Source organism: Mobula hypostoma, chromosome 4 (assembly GCF_963921235.1).
Source record: "Mobula hypostoma chromosome 4, sMobHyp1.1, whole genome shotgun sequence".
Lineage (NCBI taxonomy): Eukaryota > Metazoa > Chordata > Chondrichthyes > Myliobatiformes > Myliobatidae > Mobula > Mobula hypostoma.
Genome location: NC_086100.1, coordinates 151,492,394 through 151,518,371, shown reverse-complemented (window position 1 = coordinate 151,518,371; position 25,978 = coordinate 151,492,394). Strand labels below are relative to the sequence as shown.

The following is a 25,978-nucleotide window of genomic DNA, read 5'->3' as shown; positions in this document are numbered from 1 at the left end:
TCCACACCAATATTAACAACAAATATCTCTCGGTGTCATGGTCAATATCTATATTTCCATCATTTTTTTAAAGAAAGGGGCAATATTTTTATTTATCTTATTCCTGCTGTCAAATTCTTGCTGCGCGAAAATGTCTGACGCCTTTCTTACCTCTCTGTGAGAAATGCACTTCAAAAGTACCTTGGCGACCCCAGAGTTTTCGGGGAGTCGTCAAATGGTGAAAGGCGCCACAATGCCTTTTGTTTTCACAGCAATACGTAATCTGCTGGAAGAACTCGGCGGGTCGAGTGGCGATTGAGAGGAAAAAAGCGCAGTCCCCCTTCACGAGTTCTGATGCACAGGGTCGACCCGAAACGTCAACAAACCCTTTTCTCCCCCCACAGAAGCTGCTCGACCCACTGAGTTCCTCCAGCAGATTGTTTGTGGCCGTGAAACAAAAAGACTTTGCGTGTATGTGCAGTTGTGTTTACAAGTCCTTTTTGTTTTCAAACACTGCGAAGTCCGACCATAAAAAGCCTATCGCGCGCCCAGTGTTCTGCTGTCGACCTGCTTCAGAAACCATGCTCCTCAGCAAGATAGACGCTTCACCGATGGGGGTGTGTGACGGGAGCGGGCTTGGGTATCCGGGAAGGTGCGAGGTGCATGTTGTGAACTCTGAGCAGGCATTGAGGATCCCAGGTGCGATTGGAACAGGCATTGCTTGTTATTTGGGAAGATGGTGAATGACTGGCTGGAATTTTGCGGGGTGGGTTTTTTTGGATCCAAACCTGTCCAATGTGCACAGCCGCTGGCGTGTGGAAGCCTAATGAATAATGAATGATGTGTGCGACGAGTTAGCAGCTGGGATCCAGAGTGGGTCACTCTCACAGGAGCCGCCAGCATGGAGTTTGCCTTCTTGGTGCTAATGCTCGGCGGGGCAGTCTGGGGCACAGGAGCACAAACAGGGTGCGACCGATGCCATCCCACCGATTGCCCGGCCGTGCAGTGCCAAGTGCCCGAACTACTGGCGAAGGACGAGTGCGGCTGTTGTGACCGGTGCCTGGGAGTTCAGGACGAGCTGTGCGGTGGTCGGGGTTTAAGGCACGGCCGCTGCGCCCCCGGGTACGTGTGCTTGACCTCAGCGGACGGACAACGGCGGGACGAGGAGGAGGGGAAGGAAGGGGAGGAAGAAGAGGGCACCGGGTCCTGCGTTTGCAAACACGACTACCCAGTGTGTGGCTCGGACACTAACACCTATCCCACTATCTGCGCCTTGCATCTGGCCAGCTGGCTATCCGTGCACAAGCAAAAGGGCAAGATCCACAAAGTACACGACGGGGAGTGCAAATACGGTAAGAAGAGGGCAGAGTGCGGGATTGGCGGCGTGGGGTGGGGGGGTTGGTGGTCAAGGAGATAGCAGGAAGGCGAGAAACAGGAGAAAGGGATGAGGAAATAAAAAAGATAGGAAATGGATCAGAAGGGGAAAGGGGAGAGAAGTGAAGGGGCGTAGGGAAAGTGGGCGCAGGGCATGGGAAATGAGGGTAGAGACTCGGGATCAGGCGTTGGGGACGGAGGAGAGAGAGCTTGAACAAGGCAAGTGTAGAGGAGGAAACTGAACGAGGGAAAAGGAGAAGGGTGGACTGGAACAATTGTATTAAATTGTTGAGCACTTTATGCTGGCCGAACACTTATTTCCTCCTTCCCTCGTTCCCTCTTCTTCATGGCTTTTTTCTCACACCCCCTCCCCCCACGCCACCCCCGCCTTCCCGTTATTCCTTCATTTGCGCGGTGTATCCGTCTCTCTGGTTTATCCTTCTCGTTTCCTTTTCTTCCCTTCCATCTATCTATCTGTCTGCCTACCTCTTGCCTTACTTTTTGTTTGCTGCTCCTCCTGGTTCTCTGAGAGAGGGACAAGAACAGAAAAAGTGAGTCGGAAACAAAGGGGAGATAAGACAGGTGTTGAGAAGGCGAGCGGATAGAAAGACGCAGCAAGTGCCAAATATGGGAGGGCGGGATGGGGAGATGAGACCATCCTTGGGAGAAGAGACGCGCGATGGAAAGTGAGAGTTGGGCAGCGACTGGGACTTTTTCTGTCCCTTCATTTCGCTACTTTCTCCCTGTGTCTATACGTATGCCCACTCGTGTACCTCGGTCGGTGTGTGTGTGTGTGTGTGTGTGTGTGTGTGTGTGTGTGTGTGTGTCTGATGGATTTGATTGATCTGCCATGTAAGAAGGTGCAATAAAGGTCTCCGTGCTCCGAGCAGCTGGCGATCGGGTTCCGGGAAAACTAACGAGCTCCGGCCGTGTCTACAAATTCCCCCAACTGTCCGAGGTTTGTTTGCAAGCTCCCTCTGGACTCCCCTTTCACGCTTTTAATTTAGCGCATTGGGCTCTGGCAGATATCTAGTCTTTGCCAACACCGATTATGTCAACTGTGAATCCCGGAGAAGCACTACTGACCCGACATTGCGCAGATGAATGCCCGGGGTCACTCCTGGTCCCTCTGGGAGAAGGCGCTTGTGTGAACATCAAACAGGAGATGGGGAAACAGCTGCCACCCGAGTTAATAGAATATTTGAGGCGTGCCCCTTGATCTGGCAATTGGGTATTCTGGCAAATAGAAACTCCATCAATCATTAGCTCAGGTTATCGATTTTCGCTAGGAAGGATGATCTTTGGCGGACGAACGCCAGGGAGGCTTGCCCGGTTAGATTGTGGATCCCTGTCGATTGGTCCAAAAAAGTCTTCTCCATGTATACCTCCAAACAAATGGAAGCGGCGAAATGAAGACGTAGACCCCGAGAAAACTTTGAGACCTCGGCCCTGGAATTACGATCCATTAATTTGCCCGAGAATTCCCGAATAAGGGGTCTGGACAGTTTTACTCCAAGACCTCTTGCAGTCTACTATAAATTAGTCCGGAGTGAATAGGAATTCCATTTATCCTGACCGTAAATTAAAATGTTTGATAACTAACAGTCTTAAATTAACTAGATAAGTTTTAATGGAAGTTTGAGGTATTTGAATTCCATTGGTATTATGCGTACAAGCGCATGTTTGGGGGTTTTGTTTGACAGTTTACTGTATATCTGTGAAGTGCAGTCAATACCGGGAGATACTCCAGCAAATTTGTGGTCTACATAAATATTAGAACATAGAACTGGCAGGTAAGCAGGTAAGGGCTCGAAATGTATTTGTTGGGATTCGAGCTCGTTTGATAACCTGGAAAACAATTCAATGAAAACAAACAAGTTAGGGGATGGTTTTTACTTTTACTTTCAGGCTGGAGTCAACTTACATTTTTCTAATTATTCCGAAGCATCTTTCATAATTTAATCATTCTGTTTTTGCTGGAAGATCCATTCAGATTAGTCCTGAAGAAAGTCTCTGCCCTAAATTGCCTCCTGTTCATTTCTCTTCTTCGACAGCACCTGACCTAAATTCCCCCAGCGTTTTATGCTGTACTGATCTTTGGAGTTTTATAGCATGAACAGGGTGCTCAATTGTAACATAGTGTAGAGATTTAGAGAGAGTTTGAGGAAGAAATTTGTCACCCTGAGGGAGAAATTTGGCAGGCACTGTTGAGGAGAGTGCTATAAATGGATTTATTCACATACTATAAGGACTATTTAGATGAACACTTGAAATGTCATGACATAGAAGGATATGGACCAAGTGTTCGTAATGGGCATCATAGCCTCCAAATATCTTCTTTCCATGCTGGATGACTCTAATGACCATCTGGGACTTTATGTATAATGTTGTAGCTTTCATCCACCATTCTAATCTCTCAGTAACACAGAGCAAAGGAAACAGCACCAAAAGAAAATGAGATGATTCAAGTCAAAACTAATGAGCTAGATTTTAAAGGGAGATGGCAAAGGCAGAGATGCAGGGAGGTATGAGAGTTATGACAGTTTAAGTCATTCTTCCTTGTATACAAAATTGAGCAAGCAACAAGGAAAAGAAGATTTTCAAAATCTGGAGCCACTGATGCTACAGCATCCCTACACCTCCCTCATTGTGTGAATAAAACTCTTGAGCCATTGCCATACACATCACATCACTATCGACTAGATGTCATGGTATTACTCAAACAAGCAACAAACAGCAAATTGTTACTGTATTTCCAATATATTGTCAGTAACATTCTTATCTTAATTTAGAAATCCCTTCGCCTTTGGCATCCTACAAAGTACAAAGTAAATTTTTTACCGAAGTCTGTCATCATATATATTACCCTGAGATTCATTTTCTTGTGGGCATTCATAGTAGAACAAAGAAATACAATAGAATCAATGAAAAAGTACACATAAACAAAAACTTACAAGCAACCAATTTGCAAAAGAAGACAATTTGTGCAAATGCATATTATAATAATAATAATTATATTAAACAAGTAAATAAACAATACTGAAAGCATGAATTATAGAGTCTTTGAAAGTAAGTCCATAGATTGTGGAATCAGGTCAGAGTTGTGGTGAGTGAAGTTATCCACACTGGTTCAAGAGCTTGATGGTTGTAGGGTAATAATTTTTCCTGAACATGGTGGTGTGTGGGACTTAAGGCTCCTGTACCTCCTTCCCAATGGCAGCAGTGAGAGGAGTTCATTGATGACAGATGCTGCTCTCCGGTGGCAGCTTTCCTTGTAGATGTGCTCAATGGGCTTTGCCTATAATGGACTGGGCTGTATCCACCTGGGCTTTTCCATTCTTTGGTATTGGTGTTTTCATATCAGGCAATCATACAACTAAAGCATCCTTCAATGTTACATACCAGTGCAACACCTCTGCTCTTCTGATTGAAGTCACCTATTCTTTTCCTTCACTTGTTACATCATTACCAATGCATCTGTATGATGCATATCTGCATAATTAAAGAAGAACCCACCAATTTAGGTCAAGTGCCCTATTTGCCTATACAAATAGTAGATCAGTATCTAGAAATATAATGGGAATGGAATAAGAAAAGATAATGACACTGCCTTATTTTAATTGCTGCTCAGCATTGGTTTCCATTTAATATTGAATAATAAACATGCAACAAAACCATTGAATTATTATAGCAATAAAAATGTGATTTTCCATTGTACTTCTAAAGCAGCTAGAATATCCTAAGAATTTTGAATGGTGAAAAAACCAAATTTGTGCAGTAGAATGGAAACACAGATTAACTTTACTTGGAAAGATAGAGGTTTTTGCAAGTAGTGTATTGCACCTTATTGAGACCAAGTGTATTAATTATAATAGCAATTACAAAGCTACTTATAAATAGATCAAAAACAGTTCAAGATTTGAAGAATCTCTATGGATATCCTTTTGCAGTAAATTAAATGCTGATGGTATGAGGCTGTTGAATTAAATTGTTATTTTGGATTTGTTCATGGGAATTGCTTTGATTTGTATCTTCACTAACCTTTATCCATACTGTTCATTAAAAGCATTACAGCTGCCATTTACTTATCCTCTCACTGAGTTTCGTCTGTGAATGGATATGTCTGGGTGCTGAATCAGTCTGCATTTCTGAATAGAGGAGGGTGAATAATTCAACTACAATAGTCTTCTGTGACAAATCTCTGGGAATACTGCTGCGTTTTGCATCCAAATGAATTAGTATCCAAAAGTAATCCTGGGCATTTTTCACATTAATTATCTTTTCACCAAAACACAAAAGTTCTTTACTACACCTCAGCACTGACAACTTCAAAGCACGGCCCGGAAGGCAGTAACTAGCAAATTGTGCTGAAATAAATAACCAAAGTGTGTGCTTATCCATCTTGGATGAATGGTCAGTATTAAATTCCTCAATATGCCCTGTTAATCAGTGCATTTTGTTTTCAGTTGTGCAAAGCCAAGTAATGTGGTGTTACCGTATATTGGAGAAACAAAATCCCTGGACTGAATTGAGCAAAACCTTCACACTTTCTTCATTCATTCCAAATACAATACTCAACCAAGAAAACTAAAGACACACCAGAGCCTATTAAGGGATTTTCCAGCCACTAATCTCATGCTTTCAAATTGTTCCATCTTTACAGTCAGCATACACAATTTCAATGCACGCCTTTTTCTCCAACCATTAAACAGAACAAAGCCCACTGTCATAATACTTCCACATTGTGAAAAACACATTGCTCCTCTTTGAAGCCTCTTGGAATGCTCAGGATTTAGGATGATGTTTTGTTGCGAGATTGCAGGAAGCACTGTCAGGTGCAGAATACCCGTAGTGTCTTCTGCAGACTGTCAGTCATCCTTCCACCAATTCAAGCCAGCATTTGAAAGGTAGACAAGATCTGTCATTGATGTAAATGGCCAATTAAATCAGAGGCACAAATGCAGCCAAGTATGAAGAGCTTAACCTTGGTTTCAATGCATAACGTTCTTACCCATAGGGGAGTGAAGATGAATTGTGAAAATCCTCAATGTGGCACCAGCATGGGGTACAGTTTCCAGATTCACCTGCAGGCAATTAAAGCTACTGATGTGGCCTGCAAAGCTGTTTAATATAGGCATCTGAGAGACAGTCAGATCTAATTATGCCACAGTGACTGAAACATTTAATACTTGGTAATGCAGCTGCAAGCTGTGTCTGTATCAGGAGCTGGCTTACAGTTCCTGGGATCTGCCTGTGGGAATGCTGTATACATTATCAACTGAGGAGCTAGGAAAATAAGTCATTTAGAGCATACAATAATAAGTTATGGACACAAGGCTTTACCTCACCACCCTTCCCTTGACCCTGTTCACCATCCCTAAATTGTTACTGTTAGTTGTCAATGAGTCATCAAGACCCATATCAGAATCAGAATACTTGCTGAGCAAAAAATTCCTTCAACTAAAATGAGGAAAGACTGAAGTCATTGTCTTCGGCCCACATCACAAACTCTGTTTCCTATACTAATTCAGTCTTTTCCCTTGCACAAGTCTGATACTGAAGCGGATTGTCTGTGACCACAATGTCACATTTGGCCCCAGGTTGAACTCTGGCTCTTCCATCAACACCATTGTCTACTTTCAGCTTTGTGATAATGCCTGACACCAAATTTTGCCTTGGTTGCTGAAATTATCACCCACGTCTTCGTTATGTCCAGCTGTGAGTATTCGAGTGGGCCCCTGCAGTTTCAAACATTTGCCTCTCTGCCCTGTTTCCTTACAAGATGGAAGGGTACTCTTGGCTTATGAGATCTCTGCCAGCTCGCTGAGCATCCCAATAACTCCCACAAACTATTCCATCTCACATAACCGTCAAATTGTGTACGGGAGTGGCTCTGACCTAATTTCCTGCCACATCTACACAAGGAGTAATTTATTGCAGACAATTAACCTACCAATCAGCATAAGGCTCATCTCATTTTTCATATTGATATAGCAAGTGGGCATCCAGTCCAGTGAGTTAGTGCCAGCTCTCAGACATTTGCACATTTATTTCCATGAGTTTCCTTTGAGCCCCCAACACTAGGGGTATTGTAGAGGAGTCAACTGACCTACAGTACTGTGCAAAAGTCTAAAGCACATATACATAGCTAGGGTGCCTAAGACTTTTGCACAGTACAGTAACTGGCAGCGAGTTTGTCAATGTGGCAGGATCAAAGGATGTTTGGAGTGGTGAGGGTGGAGCACCGTGGGAGGGATGTGAGACAGGTGGCAGAGAAAGGGGTGCCAGGGGCAGGGTTGGCACGGATGCAGACACCCCCAGCCCTGAGACACCAGGCAAGTTCCTTTGATTCCAAACAATCATCGACTGATCATTATAGAATGTCTTCCTGGTGCTTCCTGCTCCCATTCCTCTCCCTTCCCCTTTTCCCAACCACGATTCCACTCTCCTTGCTCCCTTCCCACTCTCAGTCCACAAAAGAGACACATAGCAGAATCAGGTTTATCATTACTCATATACATCATGAATTTTTTTTAGTGGCAACAGTACAGTGCAATACATAAAATTACTACAATACTGTGCGGTACGCTAAGACTTTGTACAGTACTGTGTTTTGGGAAGTAGGAGCAAACTGGAATACCTGGGAGATACCCACAGGTTCACAAGGAGAATTTTCAGACTCCAACAGACAACAAAGGTCAGGATCATGCCATGATTATTGAAGTGTGAGGCTCATCATCCCTTGTATAAATACTAAGTTTGATTTAAAAATGAACATATAAAGATTCTTAGTTCAGAATCAAAGTCAGGTTTAACCATATGACTTGTCCTGTTCTTCTTGAAGACTGGAGCCAAACAATCACATGAATTTGATTAAGTTTTATACCATTGTTCACATTATCAAGATTGATTGAAAGTCGTATTTTCAAAGTAGTTAATAGTATCCCAAAAGATCTCTGCTGCGGCCTGAGCAATTCTCTGTATTTATTGATAAGCTAGTTAACACAATATAGAGAGGCATGTATCCAAGCTTTCAACAGATTCATTGAGGGACTACTGAAATTGTGAGGGTTGGAACATATAAATTTTGTGGTCTCGGTGAGCGCTGGCATAATCTGAACCCAGGTGCAGAGGAACAAGAACAGAATTAAGAGTTTATACAAAGGAATTCTAACAGAGCATTGGTGGCTTGAATGAGCAACACTGTGAGAAAAATTGTTCTCAGAACAAGGACCCCGCAATAAGTGCTGATCAGGAGTCCACTTCAAATAATCATAGTATGTGGAAAACCCATGCCAGTCAACATAAACTTGGCAAGATTAAAGACCAAACACAAGTTAAGACAACAATTAACAAATACAGGTTCTCTAGAAATGTCAGAACCCAACACTCTACAGCTGGCCACATAGCCCCAGTGCTCATGACATTACCTACCTCCCTAAGGCCAACACCTGGTGGCCCAGGGAACCCTGGGGATCCCAAGACAGACCTGATGCTCTTGAGACAGTGCTGATAAACATTGCATAAAACTCAAAACCTTGCATATAACTTGGAAACATAGTGTATCATGGGAGACCTAGCAAACGTTGACAACCTAGAGAGCCTAGGAAGAACCTTGAACGTAAACTGGAGTAGCTCAGAGCATACACTCAGAACGTAAACTTGGAAAACTCAGAATAGAAGGCACCCTTGCCTCCAGCTGACCAATGTCCACTGGATTCATTGATCATGGGAACATTCTGTCATGGTGAGCACTGACGACTGAATTTGGGTATGGAGGAATGACAGACTCCCATGTAGAGACAGAAACAAGAATTTATACATAGAAATTCAGTGGCTTGACTGAGTGATACCATAAGACAAATCATTCTCAGCACAAGGACCCAGTAATAAATGCTAATCTGGAGACTATTTTAAACAATCATAGTACATGGAAAACCCATGGCAGTCAAAATAAATTTGACAAGATTAAACGGAAAGCACACGGGCTTAACGACTCTAGTTAAGACAACAATTAACAAAAACCTCTGAGCCCAATGCACTATTGCTGGCTGCACAGGCCCAGGCCCCAAGGCTCATGATACATTGATACATAAAGTGTATAAAGTTTCTATATTCAACTATGAATGCAGGTAAATGTAAAGTCCTGTGGTTTGGATCAAATATACAGTATATTGTTTCCAATAATGGGGGAGTCTAGTACGAGAGGGCATAACTTAAAGATTGAAGGGCGCCCATTCAGAACAGAAATGCGAAGAAATTTTTTTAGTCAGAGGGTGGTGAATCTATGGAATTTGTTACCACGGGCAGCAGTGAAGGCCAAGTCATTGGGTGTATTTAAGGCAGAGATTGATAGGTATCCGAGTAGACAGGGCATCAAAGGTTATGGTGAGAAGGCGGGGGAGTGGGACTAAATGGGAGAATGGATCAGCTCATGATAAAATGGCGGAGCAGACTCGATGGGCCGAATGGCCAACTTCTGCTCCTTTGTCTTATGGTCTTATGTATATCTCTAAGGCAATGTTTTAAAGGTAAAAATGTACAATAGAGGTCTGAGTTCCAGGGGCCTTAAACACAGGTCATTAAGGTGTATTCACAGGTACAAATAATAATCAGAATAGGTAATAGAGTGCTAGAATGATAGCGGTATAGAGAAAAGCTTCGGTTTCACTGGTGAAGGATTTAAGGACAAGGAGACAAAGACATTGGTCGTTCAGGAGATGTTAGGAGATATCTTTACGCAAAAAAAAATAAAAACTGTGGAATTCACTCCCTCAAAAGGTGGCAGCTACTATCTTTATAAATAATTCAAAATCTGACTCTAGGTAAGTACTGCGAGAAAAAGGATATAAAGATAAGAGACGAGGCAAATACTGTGGATGGGACAAGTTTGAGGTCCTGAAAGGCTACCTCCTGCTCACGAGTCCCTATGTATAAAGAACAGTTTCAAAATACAATCTGCTTGTTCATCAGTTCTGGCATTGCATCTGATATCAGCAGAACTTCTAATTCAAGGATCCTTCTGATGAGTCATTACATGATATAAAGGAAGCTCATCTGTTTCATTCTAATAATGATTTAATTTCAATGAACTGTGACAAAAACTGACATACTTTTTGATATGGAAAAGAATTATGATTAAAGGAGGGTAAATCCGTTTTCTGTGTTGTAGACTAATAAATACTTCTTTGTAAGGTAGGTGTAAATCAATTTATTTGCAGATTACACTTTTAAAGATGCATTGAATTTCTACTTTTCAATTTAGCAAGGTATGAAATGAGAATATTTCTGGAAAATACTCTGTGGATTAATTATATATTCAGGATTGCATGAGCCAATTACTTAATCTCACAATAGACATTGTGATCTATTGCACAGAAAACCATTGGAACCAAATGCTATGTAAGAGATACAAGCTTTAACATCACATTCAGTTTGCTGCTTCCGTACATATTGGAGGAGGCTTGAGCATGTCATTTCACCCTATATTGTCCGAGAGAGAACACCCTTTTGATGATAAATTCTGGCAAATGCAATCACTGTCCAAGCTGATTAATGAAGATATGGGCATGTAATCAAAGACTTACATTTTTCATAGAGTCAGAGAGTAATACAGAAAGCAAACAGACCCTTCAGTCCAACTTGTCCATGCAGACCAAATAAGCTTGCCCTGTTTAGCCCATATCCCTTTAAACCTTTCATATCCACCAACCTTCTTAAATGTCGTTATTGTACCTGCCTCAACTATTTCCTCTGGCAGCTCGTTCTATACATAGGCAACCTTCTGCATAAAGAAATTACCCCTCAAATCCCTTTTAAATCTTTCCTCTGCCACTGTAAACCCCTGACCTCTAGTTCTTCATTTCCTTTCTCCTGGAAAAAGACTGTATGCATTCACCCTGTCTGTGCCCAGCACTGAGGGACTACGTTGTTCTTAGAGGTCCACCCTCTCAAAGCATATTGGTGAGAAGATGACTGACCCTTGGTGGATACCACGTTAAAGGTGTGGAAAAGAAAAAGAAATATTGTTCCCGATGATATTCAGACTTCAACTTATTATTAAAGAATAGAAATGGATATGTGCAGTTCTCTCAAACCCATCAGTGACAAATTATTACCAAACATCCCAAAGATATTATAAATAATTGGTGGGTATCATCTTGATGTTCTTTTTAACAACTAATACTATTTTAATCAGGATGGGGAAGAATCATTTATGAACAACTTATCTGTCTTCATGTCTTTCACTTACTAGACCCGGATGCAATTTACAACTTGGGTCCTTGGCATGTTTACTTGATGAGAAAGTAATCTTTGAGCACAGTTATTGGCTCTAATTCTCTTGCTTAACTTCCATTTAAGAACCTCCAATTAATGCGGCTTTGATGACAGAATTTATCAGAGAACCATTTTTGCAAACAATAGCCTGCACCCTGGAGATTTAAGAATGTAATTTTTAAAATTATTTCAGAAGTTAGCCCCATTACAACAAGGAGTGTGGATCTTTAGCATCCAATACCTCTTTTTACTTGCAAATTTACTCAGCTCAGTTAAATGAGAGTTCACTGAAAGATGCATCCCAAAAGTTATGCCCACCATTGAGATGATAGCTGCAATGGCTGTTGTCAAATATCTTAATGATATTAGTTAGATAAGTATTGACGACTTTTGCCAAGGTGTTTATCTCCAAAACGTAATCAGTTTTTGATAACCATCTGCCACAAATGATAGACATAATTTCACAGAATTAATAACCTCTGTAGCTGAATTTTGCAATTACTCCATCACATCAACTGAAAAGCACTGTTGTATATTAAACATGAATATTAATAGCCAATCTATAAATACAGTATCCTTACAGAAGGTTAAATGGCAATGAGTAGAGATTAGTAACCGTATAAATGGAAGCAGAGTACTTCAACATATCAGATTTCACTACGTAAACCATTAAAGTATGCCCTAATGTAGATAACTGGTAAGGAAGAACTCTAGCTCAAGCTACTAATTTTCTGTGAAATCAGAAGCATGACCATTCATTTATTTGTGATGGAGATGGAGGTTTTTTCTGTTATTCAAATACACAGTATCACTAGCTTATTGACCAAAGTTTCCATTCTCACCACCCTATTTGACCTTGGATTGAACTACTAAACAAAAGCTGCAGTCATCAGAGACACCTACCTTTGTGATAAATATTCATTGATAGGGGCCAAACGGCCTTGTTTTTTGCCATGCTTAGCTTTCTAAACAAGCAACTGACATTTGTAAAGATCAAAATGTTGTTTTTGAATATGTTAAGCTTCCAACTAATATTTTTGTTTAGCTGCTTGTTGTAAACAGGAGCCAGGCTTCAGTTCTTAATGTAACTGGGAAGCTTTGCAAACAAGCACTGCCTATAACAGACTTGCTGACCCCACAGCACCTGGGCTTATTACTGAAAAGGTGCAGTATAAAACAATCGGTTATTTAATTTGACTTGTTTCAAAGTAGTCAACACTGGCTAAGTTGCTTAATACAAGAAAGCTTGTAGATCAGATAGCGCAAAAAAGAGCTGATATGTTAATAAGCTGGAAGGTTTATGTACTCAAAGAGTCAGCTTCTCTGTCTCCAGAAGCTTTAAAACCACTTCCGTTAAAAGTAGCCTGAAAAAATATTGCATGTGTGTGAAGTCACCTAAGTGGCAGAGAAATAGAATAAATCAGGAGGGCAGTTCAGGTTTATTAGGAATGGTCTCAGAACATCAAGAAGAATGACAGGAATACACGATGAGCTAGAGTCCGCTCCTCTGCCTTTGACTTCTGCGATGGACACTGGTTTGTCTGCAGCTCATGGTTATGTCTTTTTAGCTAATAGGAATTGTAGCTGTGTTTTAGAAATGGCTTGTGCTTTTGTAAGTTAGAAATCTTCTGTGAGTTTTTAATGTGTTTTAAGAATATTGTTTGGATTTAAATATGTATCACTGAAAATAAATGGACTGTGTTTTAATTTGTTCACTGGAAGTATCTTCTCCTTGGTAGGGAGGGGGGACCCACTGCTCAAGTGGATATAAACTTGCCATGGAGAATAAACAGGAAAGTGAACTTGTCTTTGAGGTGTCGATGGCTACATTTTAACTTCCTTTTAGTAAGGATACCCATAGCTACCTATATTGGATATGGCTTAAGAACTTTGTTTGAGATTAGAGCTTCATGGTCAGCAAACTCAATGCCATAACACTTGCTAGAGATGCACTCTAAATTCATTTTCACCCTTCCATCTTTACTGCATTTCAGTTCACCAGCTGATGAAACCCTCCGCGCTGGTCTTATCATCTGCCATCCAGACTATGCCAGTGATCTCCTGAGAATCTTCCTATTTCCAATAAACAAAACTCTGCCTAATCTCAGAGCCTGTATCCATTCTAACTTACTCTAAATACCGTTTGCCTCACAAATCTTCTAATCAAACATTGTGTAATCGGTCCATGGTATTACTTCCTTTATTCCTCTCACCTGGACTAATCCAAAAGCACACCAGTTCTACCTTCTGGCAGAGATTTTTATCTCTCCATCATTGGTGTTTATGCATTCATCTACTTTGATACCAGGTTCTTGAATACATCTTTAGACTTCTCTATACCCCTACCTGGAAGTCACTGCTTAAAACCTACCAAGCTTTTGGTCATCCATGGTAATATCGCAATTGTCAAATGTGATACGATCTTATATTCCCCAAGGGCATCCTACAAAGTAAAAAAAATGAGTATGTACTTTTTTTTTGTTGTTTTTAATTTTTCAGACTCTATATCTCTAGATTAGAACTGCTAACACAAGCAACTTTTGAGTTCATAATAAAACCTATCAGAGCTTGAAATTTGGGAGTATTCCAAATGAACTAATTACAAAACTTGTCCAAGCGTTAATGTGTTGATGTAGTGCTAGATCCAGAATAACGTCCCTTTTGTTTGTGGTTCAGCTCATTAGAATAACAACCTTGTGAACAGGCAGGATAAACATTTAACAGCATTGACCCATAGTTTAGTTTGGTAAAGATGTTTAGGCTCCTGTTTCACAAAAAAAAAATTTTTAGACGGTATCCATTACTTGTTAAGAAATATAAACAGAGCAAGAGCAAGTACTGCGGGTACTGGAAATCAGGAAGAAAGGAAGAATATATTTTATTTTTTTATATTTTTCAGTATTAAATGCACTTTTCATTATTCAAGAGAAGTGGGTAAAAGATGAAAGCACGAATCTGCCAGAGAAACTAATCTGGTTTGAGTACTGTGCGAAATGCTGTAGGGAGTGATGCTGGAACTTGACTATTCCCAGTACAAAAGCAAACAAACGGCTGGAGGAAACCAATGGGCCAAGCAGTATCTGTGGGAAGAAATTTTCGATGTTTTGGGTCGAGACTCTGCATCAGCATTGAGAGTTGTCAAGGATGATAGCCAGTATAAATAGGAAATGGTGGTGGGAGGTGGTGGGAGGTGGAGGGAGTGAGAGAGGGGCCAGGAAATATTAGGTTGACCAAGGAGAAGCAAGGGATGATAGGCAGATAGAGACAGATGAAGGAGGGAAATGGGGTCAGAGGAATGATAGATGGAAGGTAGCAATGGAATAAACATTTAAAGCTCACGCTTCCCTTTCTTCAGTCTGGTTCCATCTGCCTTTTCTCTCCCTTGTCTACTTCCACATCTATGCTGCACCTGAAGCATCTACAGATGTGGATGTACATTTTTTTCAGATTTTCTATTTTTTCCCCTCTATATTGTTAATTTTATGTCATCATTACCATGACAACATTGCCCTCCACACTCTTCCCCATCTACAGCTTAAATCATGTTACCTTACAATGTCTTACCTTTTCTGTTCTGATGAGGATTCTTGACCCAAAATGTTGATTCTATTTCTCTCCCCAATGATGCTGCTTGATCTGTTTCCCAGATGTTTCTGCTTTGATTTTGGATTGCTAGCATCTGGAGTTTTTTGTTCCTGTTCATTGTAGTTCCACGCACCAAGGCATATCACAAAATATGCCCAGCCGTACAATACAAAGCAGTCACCAATGGTGGTTAAATTAGTGATGGACTCAGACCCCTGAATTGAAGGTAAATGGATAAAATGTGTGGAGTTTAATTAATATTTGATTGGGCAACATAACTCTACATTGACAGCTCTAACACATCCAAGGCCATCTGTGATTTAGAACGTGCCCAATCCAAAATGTCACACAAGCCATTATGATATGCAGCTCTATTTGAAGGTGTTACCACTCACTGAATTTAAAGTAAGCTGCCACAAAAGAACTGCTGTTTATCAAGGATTTACACTTTTCTGATGGGAATTGTAATGGCTGATGGAGATATATTGCTGTTCAGTAGTTCTGGTGCCTTGAGATAGGCTGGGTACCAATCAGATTGTACAATTTATGCAGGGGTGCAAGTCTGGAAATGAAAAATCATGGAACTTTAAGAGAATTTATTTTTAGTAAATATTTATTCATCCTGGAAAAAGATCAAACTAAAGATTGGATTACAGACATGAGGTCAAATTAGAAAGTGAAATATCAGAAATTTAAAAAGTAAATGCAAAAGTGATGAAGTCCTGATGAAGGGTCTTGGCTCGAAGAGTTGGCTGTTTCTTCCTCTCTATAGATGTTGCCTGACCCAGTGAGTTCCTTCAGCACTTTATGTGCATTCCTCAGGATTTCCAGCATCTGCAGAATCTCTTGTGTAAATTAAAATCTAACTTTTTATTCTTTGAATGTTCGTGAAATATCCTAATATAATTCTGAGGGAATTAGATACTGTAGTAATTTTTCACATGAGGTTTTTAGAGAGGTTTCAATATTGATTTTAAATTAATAAATCATTAAAATCTCATCTGCACATTACTAGTTCTATACTCCCCAACCCTGGGCCCAAAATCTGTAACTATCCATCATGATTTGATATTCCCCAGCTTCCTTTGTCCCCAGAAAATGTCTCTTTATAACTCAAGCCCTCCATTCCCAGTAACATCCCTGTGAATCTTTACCGCCCTGTCTCACCTTCTTGATTGCATTCTTGCTACAGTATGGTAACCAGAACTACACAGCAGGTATATCCCACCAATGTCTTATACAGCTATAATATGACATCCCAACTCCTGTACTCGGTGCTCCCTTTGATGAAGGCAAACATACCAAACACCTTCTTCACCACCCTGTGTCGTCACCTTCAGGGAACCATGTCTACAACACTTCTGAGGGCTTGAGAGATGAGAGTCTAGGCTTCAGATTGCAGGATCAAGAAATGAGTGACAAATTGGTAGGTGAGGATTCAAATTGAAAGTTGAGAATGGAGATTGAATATTGAGCAGAAATCAATGCATTGCATGTGATAGGGAATGGTGGGGCCATGGCTCCCAAAGGGACTTAACTGACATGTTTTCACTATGAAACTACACAGCAGCTCTAACTTGTACCTTCCACATAGTTAACAAGTGATGCTTCTAAGTTGAGGCCTAAATTCTCCTACAGCGCTTCAAAAGAGCAATTGTATATGCACGTTTGTAGATTCATCCAATGGGTCCCATTATGAAAATCACCTCAGGAGTGCAAAGTGCCTGGTAAAGTTTCCAGAATGGCCTAGAAATTATTTTTATTGCATTTTAGTGCAGTTAAAATTAATTTTCATTTGCCCAACTATGAATCATACTGTATTATGCAATTGAATTTTTAGTTTAACAATAAAAAATACTTTGCTTCCTTTATCTTTGGGATTCAAAGAAATCCTTGGTGTGAAACTTTTAATTAGAGCAGAAAATCATTTTTGGTGCTGGCACTTAGTAGTTAGTAACTTACCATCAACCTGTTACATAAATCCAGTACAGTACTTAGTTCCATTCACTGTAATGATATTAAATGTCAGGTGCTGCATTTAAAAGACAGGTTAGCTCATATACATTGGTTCTCTTTAGTCCGGTACCCTTGGAATCTGACAGGTGCCAGATGACAGAAAATACCAGACCACAGAATTTGCCCCATGATCATCTTCCTCTGAGTAGGAGAATTACTTGTTATAACATTGCTCTTTTAGACACCCTGGGTTATATGAGATCCAAGAACTGTCCGTAACCCAAAGTTTCCATAACTTGGAAATGCTGTTGGCTGAGATTGCAAAGGTTGTACTGAGTGGTTAATGAGATAGAGGTTAGTACAGATCTTTGTTATTTTTAGACATTAATTAGACCTTAGAATTAGTGAATTAGTACAGATGCATACTACAGATTTAAACCATGCTGGACCATGGGTGTTGCCCAACTACAGATTACCAGACCAGAGAGTTTCAACTTGTATTTCGAATTTGCGAACTGTTCCATATGAATTCTGTACCATTATCCCTCTCTTCATTTTTTTTTGCCGATATAGAGTCCTATCAGAAGGTTTACTTCCTGGAGCCCTTTCAATCTTCCTTTGATATATCGCCTGCTCTTACTTCAGCTAAAGAATGACTCATGCTGATAAACATTGAATACTGTGGGCCATGAGGTTTAGAATAATTCATCATAATTTTGCTACCTTAGAGTAGAATAAATTCTAAATTCGATTATAAGGCTCTGTAAGCATTAGTTAAAGTATGTGCCTCCTCCTACTTTCCAGGAATCCTCCAATGCAGAGGGACAAGACTGGATTTAAATTGGGGCAGCATGGTACTGTAGTGGTTGAGGCCCTCCATTGGTCAGGATCAATCATAGATATTGTGTCCTAGCTATCTACCTGATGCACAAGCCAGGACAGTACAATATGGAGAGAACACTGATGCTCACACAGCAGGATTCCACCCCCCACCCCGCCACACACACACAGCTGATGGATCGAAAGGAACCACAGAGACCAATACAGTTTTGCACCAGCAACATCGCAGGAGTGGCCAGTCAGCATTGAAATCAGTGTAGAAGTGCTGTATGGACTCCTGCTCTGGGTTTTTCCTTTGAGCTTAGTCCCAAAGCCTTCCCCATGAGAGGGCATAGCCGCAAGGTAGTGGAGGTTTGAGATCAGAATCTTCCTTCTCCTAGATGAGCTGCCAGCCGAGGGTGATGAGCCACATCTGCCCGAAGTGACTGGTTTTAAGGGCTGAGTAATCCGCCTTTGCTTCTTCTCCTGTCGGTAGAAATGGTTCTGATGGGCTTAGTAGCTAAGCCACATGTAAAGGCCTTGATTGTCAGAGGTTAATTGACCCGCACACCACTGAGCATTTAATAGGTGGTGGGAGCTTATCCCCACTACCTCCTCCAGCTATGACAACCTTAAGAAACCTGAGTGGTCAGCATTATGCCGTTACAGAGCCAGTGACTGGGATTCAATTCCATCACTGTCTGTAAGATGTTTGTACCTTCTCCCCATGACCACGTGGGTTTCCTCTGGGTGCTGTGGTTTCCTCCCACATTCCAAAGACATATGGGTTAGTAGGTTAGTTGGTTACATGGGTGTAATCGGGCAGCGCGGGCTCATTGGCCTTAAGGGCCTGTTACCGTGCTATACCTCCAAATAGATAACAATCCAAGTAATGTGGGTTCCAGGGCTTTGCATGACATTCATGTGTCCATCTTCATAAAGAGAACATGCCCAGACATTCATCTCATTACTGATGAAATACTAACAGGATGTAGGCTTTGCCCTGACCTGCAGATACATTCACATTAACGTTGCAATATATTAACAGGTCGCCTATTTTAGTAGGAGTTTATCAGTTGCTGACTTTTTAATATACTGTAGAAACAACTGAGTTGTAGGTGCATAAATGTCACCCATTTGTTTCACTGTGAATGGGGCTGTGCAAAGCTGAGCAATTGTGTATTCTGTTTAGTTTGCGTGACTTTGTCATTCTTGCTTATGCATGTGCCTACTGAAGAATTCACGCTCAGCGGTGGTTAGGTAACTTGCCCGAGTCTTGCGTAAGCTGCAGAATAGCTACAAGGTGAAAGAAATCAGTCAGGCCCTTAAAAGGGTCAATGGAAAAACCAGGAAACCTAACAACGAGGAGGAACCCATCACTACCATCTGTCTTCCCTATACTTCCACGGTTTTTGGAAGGATCACCAGGATCCTGAAGAAATACCAGATAACGCCATCAGCAAACCCATAAGGAATCTCAAATCCCAGGTTATGTTGGTCAAAGGTAACCTGGAACTCAGAATGGTTGACCTTTACAGGGTTCCCTGTGAATGCGGAACAGCGTATACGGGCCTGACAGGCGCATGGTGGAAGCCTGCATCAAGGAGCATAGGAGGTGTATCCATTTGGGTTTACCCGGAGAAATTGGTGGTATCAGAACACTGCATATGCAATGACCACAGGATTGACTTCGACTGCACAAAACTACTGTGCCGTGCCAATGGTTTTTGGGACCGCCTGGTGAAGAAAGCCATTGAAATAAGACTGGACAATAAGAATTTCAGCAGAGATGAAGGTCTCGCTCTAAGAACTGGAATACGATTTTAAACAAGGTGAGAGAGCAGAAACTTGATTGGTTAAGGCCTAACCAATCAGGAAGTGGAAGACAGGAGTTTAATATATATACCATCAGACTAGACATGCCCAGGCATCACCCCCGTGAAGATGACGGAATTTGTCATCAAAACTTCGGTTAAAATTGTTGCCTGGACCTGGCTGGAAGCCCAGGAAGTGTTTAAGGATCTTGCTTCTGTTTCCATAAATTTCTTTTTTTTTGCTTCTCTCTTCATGGTCAACCATAGCCCTCTCTCTTCCCCACAAAGCCTCCCTCTTCCCTTCTTTCTCTTCTTCATTGCAATCCAAAGCCTTTCATCTCTACTTCATTTTCCCTTTTTGTCATGTCTTTTTCAATCTGGAACTTTGTGCTCAAGCACACCAGCAGCTGGCAGAATTTGAAGTTTTCCTTGAGTTATATCTCACAAAATGCTAGCTGTTTCCTTCTCTAACTCTAAGTGTGAACATTTAGCTTCCTCCACATTTTTCATACTAGTAATTCAGAGTCGTGATTTACAGGAGATATACTATATTTAGGTGTGTATGTGTATCTCTCTTCCCAAAAGTTACTAACCAGTCCTCTTTTATGAAATTTATATAATTTGTATTTTTAATCACACTTCCTCTCAATGAATTGCAGCTTCATGCTCATTGAATCTGTTCATGTCCCTCTGTAAATTCCTGCTCCCAGCTATACAAAATGTCAATCTTACTTATTCACAGAGCTAAGGTCAAAAATATGTTAACATAAAGGCTTAATTGTATTTCTACAAAGAGGTTGGACTAATATTTTTAAGGTCATTGCTAAGATTTGGGAGGCACTGACAAGTCAGCAGTTATTACCCCACCCATTGCCTGAAGTCATCAAGGTATTAGGATGGAGACAGGTAAATTGTCTGCATTGGGACCAGTAGGTATATCCCCAAGGGACACAGATAATCTGTTTGAATTTTAATTCAGGTACAGATAATTCTGTATACATAGCAAGGCAACTGATACCTTAGTTCATTAGTTACACACTGAATTTTATCCACTTGTTACCCGCCAATGGTGCTCACTGAATTGATATCAGCAACACAACAATTTGTATTTATAGTTTACTGTTATTGCAGAGAAATTTCCCCCGATGCTTCACAAGAAGAGTTTCAACAGCCCTTAACACGGAGCCACAGTAAGGATTCGTCAACATCCTCGTTCAAAACCCTGCATCATATACACAGCTCAACCCACTGAGTTCCTCCAGCAGCTTGCTTGGTGCTCTAGACTCCAGTAACTGCAGTCTCTAGTGTCTCAGTGTGACCTAAAATTTAATCAAAGAGAAAGGTTTTAAGGAGTGACTTAAGGGAAAGGGGTTTAGGAAAGGAATTACAGAGCAGAGGTCCATAACCATGGCCACTAATGACAACACAATTCAAATCAAGAATGTGGAGGACAGAGGCCACATTTAATGTAACATGACTACCTCAGAGGAGAGTGAGTTGTAGACTGGGGGAGGTTGCAGAATGAAGGAGGGGTGAAGAGACAGATGGATTTGAAAACAAGTAGATGATTCTGATTGGCTAGCTTTGAGGGATTAGCTAGTCTCTGATTAGCTAGCCTCAAAGCTAGCCAATCAAAATCACCTACCACTAAACTGTTCACTGTTTTAAACCAGCCAACCAGATGATGATGTCTAATCAGTATCCATTCTGAGGAGACATCACCTTCAACTGCGCACTGATGGTGGCTTCTTAATTGAAGCCAAAACATCTGCAAAAGTTTTGCCAAGCTTGGCAATCAACCAAACTTACAAATAACCAACCCAAGCTACCAATATTTGGCAATATTTCAGAGGAATTAGAATGTTTAAAATTGATTATACAGGATCCCATATTGGTCAGGTTTAATCCATATACAGAACTGGAGGAGACTACGACAGGCGTCATTTCTCCTGATGAAGGTGAAAAGTAGAAGGCCAGCCAGGAATAGACCAGTGTGCGCTAGTTGATCAATGAATTTTCTACACTGGCTGGCCAACAAATAACCTACAGTAGTTGATTACCAATTGTTGTACACTGATTGTTCAATTCACTGAATGGTACACAGTGACAAATGACTGAAATTTGTGCAGTGGAAATGTGTACCTCTTACAATGATAAGGCATCATGATGATTTCAGAAAATGATTCAATTTTTGCTACAATCTCAAAGAAGACATTGCATAAATAATGCCACATTGTGCTACATGTTCTAGCTATTCAGAATATCTCTGATGTATTTTATTATGCTGTACATAGACTATAGAGCAACATGGGAACATGTTCTTCAGCCCACCATGTCAGTGCCAAACAAGATGCCAAATTATACTAAATATTTCCTGCTCATGCATGATTCCTTTCCTTCCATTTTCTGCATATTCACACGTCTGTGTAAAAGATTCTTAAACCCCAGTATCATACCTGAATCCCTCTTTCCAGGCACATAACTGTTTTTTAAAACAACTTGCCCCACATATCTCCCTTCAACACTATCCCCTCACCTTAACTGCATGAACTCTAAACTCACTCCATCCCTCAGCTTAAATGCATGTTTTCCAGACATGCTGTAGTAGCAGTGAATGGTAGCAAGTTGCACCTGTTCGGCTGTGAGCTAAAACCCTACTCTCCACCTTTAAGAGATATAAAGCATCCACTTTAATAGAGATATCTGATTGTAAAGAATAAACTTTAATATACACTCAGTGGCCATTTTATCAGGCATACCTGTACACTTGTTCAATAATGCAAATATCTGATCAACCAATCATGTGGCAGTCCATGCATAGAAGTTTGCAGCCATGGTCTAGAATCTAGAGGTTCAGCTGTTGTTCAGACCAAGCATCAGGATGGGGAAGATATGTCCTCTAAGTGACTTTGACTGTGGAATGATTGTTGGTGCCAGACTGGGTGGTTTGAGCATCTCAGAAATCTTTGATCTTCTGGGATTTTCACACACAACAGTCTCTACAGTTTACAGAAGATGGTGCGAAAGACAAAAAACATCCAGTGAGTGGCAGTTCTGTGGATGAAAGTGCCTTGTTAATGAGAGAGGTCAGAGAAGAATGGCCAGACGGGTTCAATCTGACAGGAAGGTGACAGGAGCTCAAATAACCACACATTACAACAGTGGTGTGCAAAAGAGCATCTCTGAACTCACAAAACATGGAACCTTGAAGTGGATGAGCTGCAGCAGCTGAAGGCCATTGATATGCAATCAGTGGGCACTTTATCAGGTACAGGAAATACCTAATAAAATGGCCACTGAGTGTAAAATATGATATAATGTGCAATATATCTTCAATGCAATCTGAAAACTTTATAGAGACATCATCCAGTAGTAGCAATGGATTGAAAAGATTCAAGTCTTTCTGTTCAGGTGACCCACTCCAATTACTCTGTTTTGAAGCTATTTGGAAATGCATTCACAGGTCTTTTATTTTCTCCCAAGTCTGAGGAAGTTAAATCTCATTTGTACTGACTCTCCATGGACAAATTCACTGAAGCAGTAGCTAGCTTCCTCTTTGGTACAGTAAACATATTTCAACATCACGAATTTCAGACTTGGAGCCTTGCTGCCAGTATAAGGAAGTTGGCTCCAAGCACTAAAATTAGTGATGTTGAAATGATGTGGCAGCTGTCTGTGCCTTGCACCAGTGCCTCTGGATCCCCGCTCATTGGTTCTAGTGGATTATTTTGCTCTTTACACATCAAAATTCAGGAGACCATTGGAGCAAAAAAGCAGTGGACTTTGAGTTGGAACAAAGGAGAAGCCAAACTTGTCATATTAAACTTTCCAGGCTGCTGTTGATGTTTGTTATACTCTATACATTGTAATCTTCACAGTCCCAAATGGTAATTTATACTTTGATAAATTTAAACACAGCAAAGCTGATGACAATTGCAGATGACTGAACAGATTGCAATGACGGAAGTGGAATTATATATGGTCAGGAGAATTTTTGGATGGGTTCAAATTTATGGATTGGATACCAAGCCAAAAAATAATATAAATCACTGTAGATTATGTCAACTAAAGTATGGGAGTGGCTGGAAATGCTGAACAGGTTGTGCAAACATCAGTGTGCAGATCTAACTGTTTCAGATGGATGATCTTTCATCTGTTCTGTTACTCTGTCCATAGATGCTGCATGACCTGCTATGAATTTCCAGCAGATTCTGTTTTTATTTCATAAGGAAACAAAAATGAGAATGAGAAATTCACCCAAGGCAGGACTGGGGAAGTTTGCTTTCTTCATAGAGCTATGGGTTCATAAAGAACAGAAACATGTGCTTCAGCCCATCAAGTCTATACTGACCATCAAATGCCCCTTCACAATAATCCTCGCTAACCCTGTTTTAATTTCTCCACACTCCCATCAACTCCTCCCCAATTCTGACAATCACTTACACACTTAGGGGAATTTATAAGAGGCAATCAACTTACCAATGTACTTGGGATGAATGAAAACTATGAAACCTGGATGAACCCCACAGAACCACTAGTAGAACATACAACTGCAGGAGCACTGAGTCAAGATTACTGGAGCTGGAATCAGACCAAAGTAAATTTATTAGCAGACTACATATATGGTCTGAGATATATTTTCTTGTGGACGTTCAGAGAAAATGCACAGAAACACACAATAGAATCAATGGAAAAAACTGCATACAAAGACCAACAAACAACCAATGTGCAAAAGACAACAAATTGTACAAATACGGAAAAGTAAAAGAGAGAGAGAGAGCGAGAGAATGAACATGAGTTGTAGAGTCCTTGAAAGTGAGTTCATAGGTTGTAGAATCAGTTCGATGTTGCCATGAGTGAAGCTATCCGTTCTGGTTTAGGATAACTTCTCCAGCTGCGCCACGTTGCCACCCTTGAGGTAAAATGACCTCTAACAGAATGAATACAGGTTGGCAGCTTGGCTAGGGTTCAAAGAGCCCATTGAGCTGATCAAGGAATGCATTGAAACTTTTGACAATCAAGCAGTGCTTGGTTATTGAGCTAAATGTTGAGGTTGGATATATTACCAAAGTTAATTTGAGGCATTTCTGTATAATCACAATGGTAAGTCCGTGAGAGTGGAGATTACACAGTCTTTTGACTCATTCTTCTGTACATACTCAAGTCCCCATCTCAGAAGACTTGTTTTGTGCCTACACAGACATAATTCTAGATCGTAATCCTAATGTGTTTAAAGAAGTGTGGAATTTGATTTGGATTCTGTTGTGAGATTTGTCATACTCTGGAATGGATTGGATGTGATAAGCAGAGTAAAATTACAGAGTCCTGATGAAGAGTCTCGGCCCGAAATGTCATCTGTTATATTGCTCCCCATAAATACTGCCTGACCTTCTGAGTTCCTCCAGAAGTTTGTGTGTGTTGCTCTAGAGTAAAATTAGTTTTTGGATGGCTGCATCAAAGGCAATTTGCCTATAATCATTTTGTTCAAGGCTCGTGGAAGCGTACTCTTCTACAATTATGTACAGCCACGATTGAATAGCTAACTCGCTGTCCTATTTCCTACCAATTTTACCCCATTTTCAATGCAGGTAATTACTACTGTGATGATGTAATGGGCTGCAAAAATCCCATCAAACTTGTCTGTATATGGTGACAACATATGAACTACGAGCAGGATAAGGCCTCCTAACCCCTTCAGCCTCCTTCATCATCCAGTTGAATCAAGGATGACTGGATGATTTCATTCCAATCTCAATTCTGTATTCCTGTTTATCTGCTGTTGTCTTATTTATTGAAAATCTATCTACATCTATTTTAAATATATATGAAAATAATTTGTTTCCGTGTCCTTTGATGAAGAGAGCTTCAAAGGGGTGCGGCTAGTAGAGAGGCATTGTCTCACAACTCCATGGATCCGGGTTCAATCAGATCTCCAGTGCTGTCTGCGTGGCATTCGCATGTTCTCCTTATGACTCTGTGGGTTTCCCTCCCACATCCCAAAGATGTGTGTTATAGGTTGATTGACCACTGTAAACTGCCCCTAGTGTGTAGGTGAGTGAGAGACTGGTGTGGTACCTACAGCTGATGGGAAACCAGAAAAATAAAATATGGGATTATTGTAGAATTATTATAATAGGTGATTAATGGTCCGTGCTGATTCAGCGGGCTGAAGG

The 25,978-nt window shown here is 40.9% G+C and overlaps 1 protein-coding gene across 1 annotated transcript in view; it reads left to right on the top strand.

The window, feature by feature from the left end:
- The first annotated feature begins 790 nt into the window (after positions 1-790).
- The window catches only part of LOC134345677 (insulin-like growth factor-binding protein-like 1), a 43,460-nt gene continuing 18,272 nt past the window's right edge, over positions 791-25,978 (top strand). The window contains exon 1 of the mRNA XM_063046724.1: positions 791-1,331. Within this exon, the coding sequence (XP_062902794.1) occupies positions 881-1,331 (451 nt within the window). The 5' untranslated portion in view covers positions 791-880. The remainder of the gene's footprint in view (positions 1,332-25,978) is intronic.